Source organism: Eriocheir sinensis, chromosome 50 (assembly GCF_024679095.1).
Source record: "Eriocheir sinensis breed Jianghai 21 chromosome 50, ASM2467909v1, whole genome shotgun sequence".
Lineage (NCBI taxonomy): Eukaryota > Metazoa > Arthropoda > Malacostraca > Decapoda > Varunidae > Eriocheir > Eriocheir sinensis.
The window spans coordinates 593762-606429 of NC_066558.1; the positions used below are offsets into that span (position 1 = coordinate 593762).

Sequence of the window (12668 nt, forward strand, 5' to 3'; positions counted from 1 at the left end):
ACCTGTAAGCACGTCTGACCTGCACCCAACCTTATTTAACCCACACAGGTAATTAGACCCTATAGACACCTGCCAGGACACTAATTAACACGTCCAGGAGGGTAATTAAGGACAAGTAATAATAACAAACACGTAAATAAAAAATAAAATAAATTACAGTAAATATTAACCCATGTCCCAACCACGATCTGTCACCTTCCTTCTCTAATGACCTCCCCGCCTTAATTAACCCCCTGTGCACCAGTATATGGATGGAAATTAATGTTACATGCTTAATTATACTCACCCGGGCGTTAATGGCCTCCGGGAAGGGTAAATATCCGCGAAAATGACAAAAAAAGTACACTATGCAGACAACACGACGGCCATTGGTGGGGCGCGGCTCGGACTGTCTTACCCTCGGGACGGTCGGCTTTATAATTGCCCGTCTCGTCTCTATTTTTCTATTTCCTGCTTGTTTGGGGATACGAATAAATTTTGCAGTTTATTATCTTCATTTTTAAACGGTATTGTGATTTTATAGAGAAGTTACTGGCTTTTGTTATCATAGTGTGTGCTCGGAAACTCCCACCACGGACGGTTCTCTTTATAATTGCCTCTTACGTCCCTATTTCTCTATTTCCTGCTTCTTTGGGGCTATTAATATATTTAACAATTTATTATCTTCCTTTAAATGGTAGTGATTTTATAGTTATTGGCTTCTGTTATCATAAAATGTGTTCAAACTCCCTCCACGGACATTTCTCTTTATAATCATCCCTTACGTCGCTATTTCTCCTTTTCCTGCTTCTTTGGGGCTATTAATATATTTAACAATTTATTATCTTCCTTTAAATGGTAGTGATTTTATAGTTATTATTGGCTTCTGTTACCATAAAATGTGCTCAAACTCCCTCCACGGACAGTTCTTTATAATCACCCCTTACGTCGCTATTTCTCCATTTCCTGCTTCTTTGGGGCTATTAATATATTTAACAATTTATCTCCACGGACAGTTTTTATAATCATCCCTTACGTCGCTATTTCCTGCCTCTTTGGAGATATGAATATAAGAGTTTTTTATCTTCATTTTTATCAGCTAGTATCCTTTTTTAGACGAGTTTTGGCTTTGTGAACGACCTCTTAACAATTACTTATCATGGCTTTATTTACGTGTTTTATGCTAGTTTGTGGCTATGAATATATTTAACTATTTATCATGTATCTTTTTAGTTTCATGGTGCTCCCTACACATGTATTAATAGTTGTATAATCACACTCGGTCCTGCCTGGGGGTTGGGATGGCATGTTCCTCCCTTCTCCCTTGTGGTTTACCTGCAACAATAAACTATCAATCTTCATTTTTAGAGGATACGTTAGATCAGTATTTGCTTTTCTTTATCAATATTTGTGCCGGGAACTTTCTCCACGGCCGTGACGATGGTTAGGAGAAAAACACAAGTTCCTATTTCTCTGTGAATTCAATATGCCGACGAGGAGACAATAGAAGGGCCTGGAAAAACACGGCCAAATAATTATAAAACCCCTCAAATCACAGTGACGATGATTAGGAGAAAAACACAAGTTCCTATTTCCCGGTGAATTCAATATGCCGACGAGGAGACAATAGAAGGGCCTGGAAAAACACTGCCAAATAATTATAAAAACCTTATCATAATGTTTTGAGTAATCTATCACAGTGACGATGTTTAGGAGAAAAACACAAGTTCCTATTTCTCGGTGCATTCAATATGCCGACGAGGAGACAATAGAAGGGCCTGGAAAAACACAGCCAAATAATTATAAAACCCTTATCATAATGTTTTGAGTAATCTATCACAGTGACGATGTTTAGGAGAAAAACACAAGTTCCTTTTTCTCGGTGAATTCAATATGCCGACGAGGAGAAAATAGAAGGGCCTGGAAAAACACAGCCAAATAATTATAAAAACCGTATCATAATGTTTTGAGTAATCTATCACAATGTACTGATAAGACGAAGCGCTACAATAATCCCAGCATATTTACGATCAAACAAAGTAACTTCATCTAACTACGACAATACTGAGGCATAACCCGACGACAACTAACGGACACAATAACAGGATAATATAGCTGAAGGTGGACCAAAAAGGTTTCACTCAGATTTTGCAGCAAATTGTAACATATTCAAAGATGGTAGTTGGTGTTTTTTGCAATCTTTATTCAACATTAAACAAAAACTCTTTGGAAGAACGTTTGGATCATTAATTTACTCACGAGAACGATCTGTAGCCGAATAGCTTGAACACCAATGAACTCTTGAAAATATTCAGATGAAGTGAAGTTTCAATAGCTTGAACACCAATGAACTCTTGAAAATATTCAGATGAAGTGAAGTTTCAATAGCTTGAACACCAATGAACTCTTGAAAATATTCAGATGAAGTGAAGTTTCAATAGCTTGAACACCAATGAACTCTTGAAAATATTCAGATGAAGTGAAGTTTCAATAGCTTAAACACCAATGAACTCTTGAAAATATTCAGATGAAGTGAAGTTTCAATAGCTTAAACACCAATGAACTCTTGAAAATATTCAGATGAAGTGAAATTACCTTTCTGAACACGAAGTCTTTAATGCATTACCAAAATAAATATTTTTCAGTAGCAAAAACTTAACTCACATCAAAAGCGACATTATACATTCATGAACATAAAATTAATATTCATATATAACAGAACACTGTCCTTACCATTGTTCAGTGAAGTTGTTACAGAGCAGCAAAAATTAATTGTTATGTGGGCTGTTTTGCCCCAAGGGGAACGAAAATGTTAACAACTTCAGCGGAACAATGGAGGGGCAGAACGATGTTTCGGTAGTCATTCGTTCACAGTAACACCAAAGAATCGCACACAGTAACACCAAAGAATCGTGGAATAACATGAATTAAGAGTCACAGTATTCCTACAAGCACGATTTTATAGGACCCTGACCAACAGATGAGCTGGTGATAAAGTATTCAGAGATTTTCCACACACAAACAAACTACTGCGTCCAAACTTGCTCCGATGTTACAGCTGACTCATGAGCCGAGGAAGAAGTCCATATCCTTACCAATAGCTGGCAGGAGCTGAAAAACACAGAAAGCGGGGTGGTCAATATTACCCACCTGTGCCATTTTGCCCCACTTGCCCCCACGAACTAGACAACTCACTTCACAAACATGACATCAAAAATAACCCGAGACAGTATACACAAAGATATTTCAATGCTTACCAAGACACGCAAGGAAAGAGGTTGGAGGTGTTGTCTACAGGAGCGGCAGGCTGCGAATGCTTGAACTTCTGAAACAGCTTCCTACATCACCTTCTATTAGGGAGTAAACCGAGACGTGCGAAGCGAATCCGAAACGAGCGATCCAGAGGGAACGAAGCAACTGAGCGAACCACCAAACATAACTACAATCATTCACCACACGACCATAACAAACAAATATCACTACAGACGATTCCTTTCTAAATCCTCAAGGCTTTATTTCTCTATATTTCCAACTGATTTCGGGCTTTGAATATATATAACAAGTTACGTTCTTCATTTTTAGAGGATATTGTGCTTTGTTAGATCAGGAATTCCTCTTCGTTATGTTATCATGTGTGGGGGAAACACGCGATCTCTGGAGTTCTATTGGTTCTCTTGGCAAAGGCCGGGAGCAATCTTACCCTCAACTTCCTTATGCAAGAGTTTACTGTGTTGACTCGATCTTTCACTTATTAATAGATTACTGTCTATCCAATAATAAGAGAGAGAGAGAGAGAGAGAGAGAGAGAGAGAGAGAGAGAGAGAGATCTGCATGCATATCAGACAAGCATGAATAACAATTAAGAGAGTGCATGGCTATCAAAGTTAATCTCTTTCTCTATCTCTCTATCTCTACTCCGCCTCTCAGAACATGAACATTATACGTCACCAATGGCCTTTAATCTCTCTCTCTCTCTCTCTCTCTCTTATATATGCTTACGTACGTGTGTGTGTGTGTGTGTGTGTGTGTGTGTGTGTGTGTTGCATCATAATTAAGGCATGAACTAGAGAGAGAGAGAGAGAGAGAGAGAGAGAGAGAGAGAGAGAGAGAGAGAACGCTAGAGCAAGGTCACATTTCAAAGGTAATACTAATTTGTAGAAAAAAATCTCTCTCTCTCTCTCTCTCTCTCTCTCTCTCTCTCTCTCTCTCTCTCTCTCTCTCTCTCTCTCTCTCTCTCTCTCTCAAGAATCATAATATAGAAAAAAATGACAAAGAAGAGGAACAGAGAAGAGAAGAACAAACAGGAGGAGCAGGAGGAGGAGGAGGAGGAGGAGGGAGAGATAAGAGCAAGGAGGAGGAGGGGAAGGAAGAGGAGGGGGAGGAGGAGGAGGAGGAGGAGGAGGAACACACCTGAGCAACATTCCCAGGCAGGTGTTGGTACCCGGTGTCCGAATCCTTGCACGTAACTCCTGACCCAATACAACTTACCCATACCTACCTATATATACTTACCTCTCTCCCTCCCTCCCTTTATTAAGTCTTACCTTCCTCCCGCCCTACTAACCTTAATTGTTACCTACCTACATATTACCCGTTGGGAGCGTATATATATAATAGGCGCGCGAGGCCTCAGAGCTCAACACCGTCACATTACCCCAAGAGCGATATGGACAATGAAGGGAAAATAGAGAATATAATGTAAGAACAGGGAAAATGAAGGAAAATGGAGGAAAAAAGCAGGAAAATGAGGGAAATTTGTGGAAAATATAGCCAAAACAACTCACAATAGAAGCCTACAGAGAAAAAAAGCAGGAAAATGAGGGAAAATTATGGAAAATATAGCCCAAACAACACACAATAGAAGCTTACAGAGAAAAAAAGCAGGAAAATCAAGGAAAATAAGGAAAATTGAAGCCTAAATCAGTAGCCAACACCTGAAGAACCCAATATTTTACGCCCAAGGAAAGACTAGAGGGCATAAAATGAGGAAAAGAAGGAAAAAACAAGGAAAAAGCAGGAAAATTAAGGAAAATCAAGGAAAATGAGAGCCTAAATCACCTGACAAACCCATTATTTTTCACCCACGGATAGAATAAAGGGCATAACATGAGGAAAGGAAGGAAAAAACTAGGAAAAAGCAGGAAAATTAAGGAAAATCAAGGAAAATAAGGAAAATTGAAGCTTAAATCAGGAGACAACACCTGAAAAACCCAATATTTTACGCCTAGGGAAAGAATAAAAGGCATAACATAAGGAAAAGAAGGAAAAATCAAGGAAAAAGCAGGAAAATCAAGGAAAATAAGGAAAATTGAAGCCTAAATCAGTAGCCAACACCTGAAGAACCCAATATTTTACACCCACGGATAGAATAAAGGGCATGACATGAGGAAAAAGAAGAAGAAACAAGGAAAAAGCAGGAAAATCAAGGAAAATAAGGATAATTGAAGCTTAAATCAGGAGACAACACCTGAAAAACCCAATATTTTACGCCTAGGGAAAGAATAAAGGGCATAACATAAGGAAAAGAAGGAAAAAACAAGGAAAAAGCAGGAAAATTAAGGAAAATCAATGAAAATAAGGAAAATGAGAGCCTACATCACCTGACAAACCCATTATTTTTCACCCACGGATAGAATAGAGGGCATAACATGAGGAAAAAGAAGAAGAAACAAGGAAAAAGCAGGAAAATTAAGGAAAATCAATGAAAATAAGGAAAATGAGAGCCTACATCACCTGACAAACCCATTATTTTTCACCCACGGATAGAATAGAGGGCATAACATGAGGAAAAAGAAGAAGAAACAAGGAAAAAAACAGGAAAATAAGGAAAATCAATGAAAATAAGGAAAATGAGAGCCTACATCACCTGACAAACCCATTACTTTTCACCCACGGATAGAATAGAGGGCATAACATGAGGTGAAAGAAGAAGAAACAAGGAAAAAGCTGGAAAATTAAGGAAAATCAATGAAAATAAGGAAAATGAGAGCCTACATCACCTGACAAACCCATTATTTTTCACCCACGGATAGAATAGAGGGTATAACATGAGGAAAAAGAAGAAGAAACAAGGAAAAAACAGGAAAATTAAGGAAAATCAATGAAAATAAGGAAAATGAGAGCCAACATCACCTGACAAACCCATTATTTTTCACCCATTGATAGAATAGAGGGCCTAACATGAGGAAAAAGAAGAAGAAACAAGGAAAAAAACAGGAAAATCAGGAAAATCAATGAAAATAAGGAAAATGAGAGCCTACATCACCTGACAAACCCATTACTTTTCACCCACGGATAGAATAGAGGGCCTAATATGAGGAAAAAGAAGAAGAAACAAGGAAAAAGCAGGAAAATCAAGGAAAATAAGGAAAATTGAAGCCTAAATCAGTAGCCAACACCTGAAGAACCCAATATTTTACACCCACGGATAGAATAAAAGGCATGACATGAGGAAAAAGAAGAAGAAACAAGGAAAAAGCAGGAAAATCAAGGAAAATAAGGAAAATTGAAGCCTAAATCAGTAGCCAACACCTGAAGAACCCAATATTTTACACCCACGGATAGAATAGAGGGCATAACATGAGGAAAAAGAAGAAGAAACAAGGAAAAAAACAGGAAAATAAGGAAAATCAATGAAAATAAGGAAAATGAGAGCCTACATCACCTGACAAACCCATTATTTTTCACCCACGGATAGAATAAAGGGCATAACATGAGGAAAAAGAAGAAGAAACAAGGAAAAAGCAGGAAAATCAAGGAAAATAAGGAAAATTGAAGCCTAAATCAGTAGCCAACACCTGAAGAACCCAATATTTTACACCCACGGATAGAATAAAAGGCATGACATGAGGAAAAAGAAGAAGAAACAAGGAAAAAAACCAGGAAAATCAGGAAAATCCAATGCCAAGTCAGCCGCCGCACCCGAACACGGCCATCATAACCCAACATGGCGTCGTCTAGGCTGGTGATCTTTGCCTTCGCTTCACTTTTTTCGCTCTGCCGCGGCCTGCAGGACTTCGAGAGCGTCCTTAGCAACCCGAAGGAGTGCGAGGAGTCCTGCAGCAAGTCCTACGCGCCGCACACCAACCCCAACGTGAGGATAAGGGAGAAAAAGGGGATTGTTATAAGGGGACTGAAAGGGAAAGTTGGCTTCTCAGGTGGGTGGGGGCGAGACGATCTTTTTTTTTTTTTGGGGGGGGTTACCTGGCGACTGCTATTACTGCTGCCGCCCCTGCTGTGACCCCTGCTGCCTCCATGACCCCTGCTAGCTGTGTCATGGGCTTGGCAGGGGAAGGGACGGGAAGGGGAGGGAGGGACAGGATGGTTGTGCCAATACGTGTTTATCAGTAACGACGTAATCCCCTGCTAGAACCCCTGCCACCCCCTGTTACGCCCCCTGCTGCCTGCACAAGCCCTGCCACCCGTGTCATGGGCTTGGCAGGGGAAGGGGAGGAACAGGATGGTTGTGCCAATACGTATTTATCAGTAACGACGTAATCCCCTGCTAGAACCCCTGCCACGCCCTGTCATGCCCCCTGTTATGCCCCCTGCTGCCTGCACAACCCCTGCCACCCGTGTCATGGCCCTGGCAGGGGAGGGGGCGGTACAGGGAACTCTCTACCCTGTGATGTCGTTGATAGTACAACAGTTACGGCCTTCAAGAATAGATTAGACAAGTGTTTTGAATCCAACCAGCAACTAAGATATTACTCATTGTTGTATTAACGTTAAGTTCTTTCGAATACTGGTGTCCTTGTCCGCTTTTATTGCCCGGTTAGTGGTATCAGTAATGGTAGTTCTTTCCTCTTTCCTACATAATTTCCATTCAGCTTTTCCATGCTGCATGGTTCTTTTTCCTTTCTTGCCAGCTTTGGCTGGAGGGATGGGGGGTGGGGAGGAGCCTTTGCCTATGCTGTCCTTCATCTTCCACCTTTGATTAGATAGTTAGTGTAGCTTGTCACTAACAGCCTCGTAAGGACCAGCAGGTCTGCTGTTGTTTGTTCTTCCTTTGTGTCCTTTGTGACCCGTGTGTCGTGTCCCCCCAGGGCGGCGAGAGTGACGCCTGCAGCCGGGGATGTCGCCTGTACACCATCAGCGAGTTTGTGACGCGCGGCGCGGGGCCCGGCGAGGACACCGGCCCAGCCCTGCCCACCACGGCCAGGGACTCCTGCTTCGGTGGTAAGCAGCAGGACATTGGGGAGAGTTTTATAGAAATTCAACCTCAGGTTGAGTTTCCTCTAAAATCGACCTGAGGTCGAGTTTTGTCTAATTTACCTGAGGTCAAGTTTTGTCTAATATTGACCTGAGGTTGAGTTGTCAGATCGTTTTCTCAGAAATGAACCATATATGTATGTATATATATATATATATATATATATATATATATATATATATATATATATATATAGAGAGAGAGAGAGAGAGAGAGAGAGAGAACTATTGGTAATAAAATGTGAATAAAGTCGTGCATTGATGTATATCCATTGTTCCCTTTCCCTGTGTTTGTTTGGGCCAGCCTGCGTTGAGGCCTACAATGAGACCTCCAGCAACACTGTGGCGTGCAAGGATGGCTGTGACAAGCAGGAGCACAAGACCAAGGCCGTGAGTAATGACAACGGCATCAATGAAGAAACAAAAACAATAAATGCATAAACTCTCCAGAACCAAAACAATGCCAATAAATGCCTGACCCCCCCCCCCCCCCCTTTCACAGAGCGCCAAGCCCGAGGATCAGTCTGAGGAAGGCCCGTCCATCCACCTCCTCAGTCCACTGGTCCAGGTCCACTCCATCTACTCCTCCATCGTTGGTGCGGTCCACGTGGTTCGCTCCTCCATCATCACCTACTTTGCCGCCGACGACAACTCCATCGTAGCAGTGGAGAGCGCGCCCAAGATACTGGTGGAGGTGGTAGGGGAGGAGGCGGAGGAGGGCGGCGTGGAGTTGAGTGGAGTTGACGGTGGTGGTGACGGTGTGATGGTGCTCGGGAAGGCTAGATTGGGTGAGTTTTTCTTTGTTTTGTTTTTTGTTATTTTTGTACGATTCCTTAAGTAAAAACCACCACATCTATAGTACTTGAATACCTGTGTAAATCTATGTAAATGGTGTGATGGCTTGAAAGTCTTTGATTAAGTGAGTTTTTCTTTGTTTATTTATTTTTTTGTTGTTGTTTTGTACGATCCCTCAAGTAAGAACCACCACATCTATACCTGAATATCTATGTGAATCTATGTAAACCTCCCTCACACAGCCACCATGGAGGAGACCGAGGCTAGTGGTGCGTCCAGCGAGCCCTCTGTGGTGCGGTGTGTGTCGCAGCGCCTGGGTGTGCCTCCCCCGCTGCTGGTTGCCTCCACGCTGGTCCTGGTTCTGTTCACCATCTACGTCATCTTTGCCGTCTGCACCACCGCCTCACCACCCAAGGCCAGCAAGGTATGTGGCGGGACCCTCACTCACTGCACACACCTTCACAGTTGCTAGATATCGTACTCAGAGCCACATATTCACCGTTTTCTGGCCCATAACTGTCCCCAAGAAGCACCAGTAATTAACCATTTAAACGATAACCATATATGAAGGCAGTCATTTGGGTGTTGAAAGCATTTTTGGGGTCGGAAATCAGCAAATGTAAGAAGCAGAGTACGACAGTCTGGCAACATTGCACACCTTGGTCCACCTTGCTCAATGGGGGACAGTAACCGCTCCTTGGCAGTGGAAAAATCTTGCTGTAACCTTTGCCTGCCAGGACGGAGCCATGTAGCGCAGAGCTTTAACCACTGAGCTACTGGAGCAGGGAGTATGTGTGTGTGTATTTACCTAGTTGTAATTTTACAGGGCCTGGGCTTGCGCTCGTGTGGTCTCGTCTCCGTATCTATAATTATCCAACTTTTCCTTGAAGCTCTGCACACTCTTCGCCGATACTATTTGTGTGTGTGTGTGTGTGTGTGTGTGTGTGTGTGTGTACGTGAAATTCCTCCATCAGAAACAATTACTAATGATGCTAAATGATACTATAGTTCAGCGCTAATATGATGTTTGTTTGAGTGTGTTCTGATTCTCTACAAGGGAGACTATAACTAAGTAACTCACTTCAAACAAAACTTTAAATTTCAAACCTAAATTTCAACTCCTAGATTTAAACTCCTAAATTTCAACTCTTGAATTTCAAACCTAAATTTCAACTCTTAAATTTCAGACCTAAATTTCAACTAGATTTAAACTCATAAATTTCAACTCTTAAACTTCAAACCTAAATTTCAACTCCTAGATTTAAACTCCTAAATTTCAACTCTTAAATTTCAAACCTAAATTTCAACTCCTAGATTTAAACTCCTAAATTTCAACTCTTAAATTTCAAACCTAAATTTCAACTCCTGAATTTAAATGCCTAAACTTCAACTCCTAAATTTCACCAACATTTCAAACCTAAATTTCAACTCCTAAATTTAAACTCCTAAACTTCAACTCCTAATATGGCATAACTTCACTCTTCCTAACTTCACCTCCTCACATCACAAACACTAGGATCCAATACCAACCATAGCAAACAACACCATCAACACAGTCCCCTATCTTCCAGGAGGGCCTCAGCGTGCAGAGCGACCCAATGCCAGCGCCTATCAAGCTTGTACGACCCGAGGACCTGACCCGACTCAGCCTGATGGAGGAGGATGACCTGCAGGCCCCCCCGCTGCCCATGAAGGTCAAGCTGCCTGATACCCATGTCTAGCGCTGACACCAGGAGGAGGAGGAGGAGGGGGAAGGATAACATCAGAAGAGGAGAGGAGGAGATGTAATAGTGTATGAAGGGATGGAAAGGGAAGAAGAGGAAGAGGAAGAGGATAATTTTATGAAGAAAGAAGGAAGAGGAAGACAGTGGAAAGGAAGAGAAGGGAGAGAAGAGAGGAAGGAATTTAGTGGAGAAGAAGAGAGAGAAAAGGAGAAAGGAAGAGGAGGAGGAGGAGGAGGAGGGGGAGAGAAATTGAAGAGGAGGAAGAAGAAGAATGTGCTGTATATTAATGTCTGTAATTGTATCTTTATTATTATTATTATTATTATTATTATTATTATTATTATTATTATTATTATCATTATTATTTCATCTCCTTTCTTTTTCTTTTTAATTAATTTTGTTTTTTTCTCTTTAATTTATATTTATCACATTATTTCTATTTGGATTTAATTATTGAGAAACTTTTTTTCTTCATTTATTCAGACCAAGGGAACAATCTCTCTCTCTCTCTCTCTCTCTCTCTCTCTCTCTCTCTCTCTCTCAAAAATTCCCTCATATATATTCAGTTCTGCACCAGTGTGTGTGTGTGTGTGTTCGTACGTATGTTTATGTGCGTGCGCGTGTGTGTGTGTTCTGATTCTCCTTCTAACATACATAAGGGATCATGTACCTTTAAAATCGTCTTCTGGTACTTATAGAAATTCATAGGCGATCCGATCCCCTTTATGTAGTGTTGGATTCTCCTCATATATCGTGTTGTCTATAGTTTTCTACGAGTGGCTTTCAGGTCTCTATACTATTGGGTTAAGGGTTCAATAGATGCTAGAAATAGATAGTTTTTTCTTATTTCTTTATTTCTTGTCATATATTCTCCTCTTAGCCTTTCCTTTCCTTTCCTTCCTCTTTATAGTTTTTTCTTATTTCTTTATTTCTTATCATATATTCTCCTCTTAGCCTTTCCTTTCCTTTCCTTCCTCTTTATAGTTTTTTCTTATTTCTTTATTTCTTATCATATATTCTCCTCTTAGCCTTTTCTATCCTTTCCTTCCTCTTTATCATATGTATTTCTTTGCTTTATCTTATTCTTCCCTTTCCTAACCTCCTGGCTGGCTTCAGGTGGACCAGCAGGCTGTTCACAGCTCTATTGGTTCTGTTGCTGGCAGCACCAACACCCATGGCAGGGCTGTATCCAGGGGGGGAGGGGGGGGGTCTCACCATCTGCCAAAAGGTGACTTTCTGATCGTCAAAACAGTCACTTGGGACAAAAGTTACTGTTTTTTGTTTTGGCCGCGGGAAAAGTCATCTAAATGTCAGTCTTTCCAAAGCTCAACTTCCCCTGCCCCTCAAGTGGCCACACAGCTCCACATGTAGTGAGAGGACCCTCCCTTTACACCTCTGGGCATGTCCTGCATTTTAGTAGCAATACTTTCTTCTCTAATAGTGTGTACGCCTCTGTGGCTTGGCTTGAAGGGACTAGGCTGTTAGGAGACGCTTCTGTACCACCAGTACCAATGTAACCCTTTTAGTACCAGTACCCCCAGCAGGGTGACCTTCATGGATGCTGCTGCCGGGGCTAAATAATCTTCAGTATTACTCTTCTCAATGCTTATAAAAAAAAGGATATATATTTATGATTTAGTGTGCCATTGTTTCTGTGACTTATTATTATTATTATTGAGCTGCAGTTGTATAAGTTTCGACCACGAAATATATATTATTATTCTCTTTAACAGTTATTTTGCTTGTTATTCTCCTTCGTCCATTGGGTTAAGAACAGGAACTGGAGGAGGAGAAGGAGAACTATTTTCATTCATATTTTCATTCACAGTTTCATTCATTTTCATTCACATTTTCATTCATTTTCATTCACATTTTCATTCATTTTCATTCACATTTTCATTCACATTTTTTTCTTCTTTTTTCTCTCTCTCTCTCTCTCTCTCTCTCTCTCTCTCTCTC

At 41.0% G+C, this 12668-nt stretch overlaps 2 protein-coding genes and 1 long non-coding RNA gene across 6 annotated transcripts in view; 1 reads left to right on the forward strand and 2 right to left on the reverse strand.

The window, feature by feature from the left end:
• The window catches only part of LOC126982079 (neurocalcin homolog), a 106099-nt gene extending 105696 nt beyond the window's left edge, over positions 1-403 (reverse strand). For 2 of the 4 annotated variants that reach the window (XM_050833815.1, XM_050833810.1), the window contains exon 1: positions 287-403. The gene's annotated coding sequence lies outside the window, so the exon portion shown is untranslated. The remainder of the gene's footprint in view (positions 1-286) is intronic. The other 2 variants (XM_050833811.1, XM_050833813.1) reach the window with 2 other exon arrangements.
• A 1127-nt stretch (positions 404-1530) lies between these two features.
• LOC126981997 (uncharacterized) lies at positions 1531-3303 on the reverse strand. The gene is made up of 3 exons (XR_007734438.1): positions 3237-3303; positions 1932-3090; positions 1531-1647 (listed from the first exon to the last, which is right to left on the reverse strand). It is a non-coding gene; the product is annotated as an uncharacterized LOC126981997 (long non-coding RNA).
• Positions 3304-6905: 3602 nt separating this feature from the next.
• Positions 6906-12445, forward strand: LOC126982085 (transmembrane protein 59-like). The gene is made up of 6 exons (XM_050833817.1): positions 6906-7072; positions 8025-8157; positions 8495-8580; positions 8693-8978; positions 9228-9409; positions 10557-12445. The coding sequence occupies exons 1-6, from the start codon at positions 6926-6928 to the stop codon at positions 10704-10706; spliced, it is 984 nt and encodes a 327-aa protein (XP_050689774.1). The 5' UTR covers positions 6906-6925; the 3' UTR covers positions 10707-12445.
• The last annotated feature ends 223 nt before the right edge of the window (positions 12446-12668 follow it).

Bases quoted from the DNA above. Each gene is read 5' to 3' on its own strand.
- LOC126982085 (XM_050833817.1), top strand. From the start codon at position 6,926: ATGGCGTCGTCTAGGCTGGTGATCTTTGCCTTCGCTTCACTTTTTTCG. The intron at 7,073-8,024 runs GTGAGGATAAGG...GTGTCCCCCCAG, and splicing joins CGCCGCACACCAACCCCAAC to GGCGGCGAGAGTGACGCCTG. The intron at 8,979-9,227 runs GTGAGTTTTTCT...TCCCTCACACAG, and splicing joins GCTCGGGAAGGCTAGATTGG to CCACCATGGAGGAGACCGAG.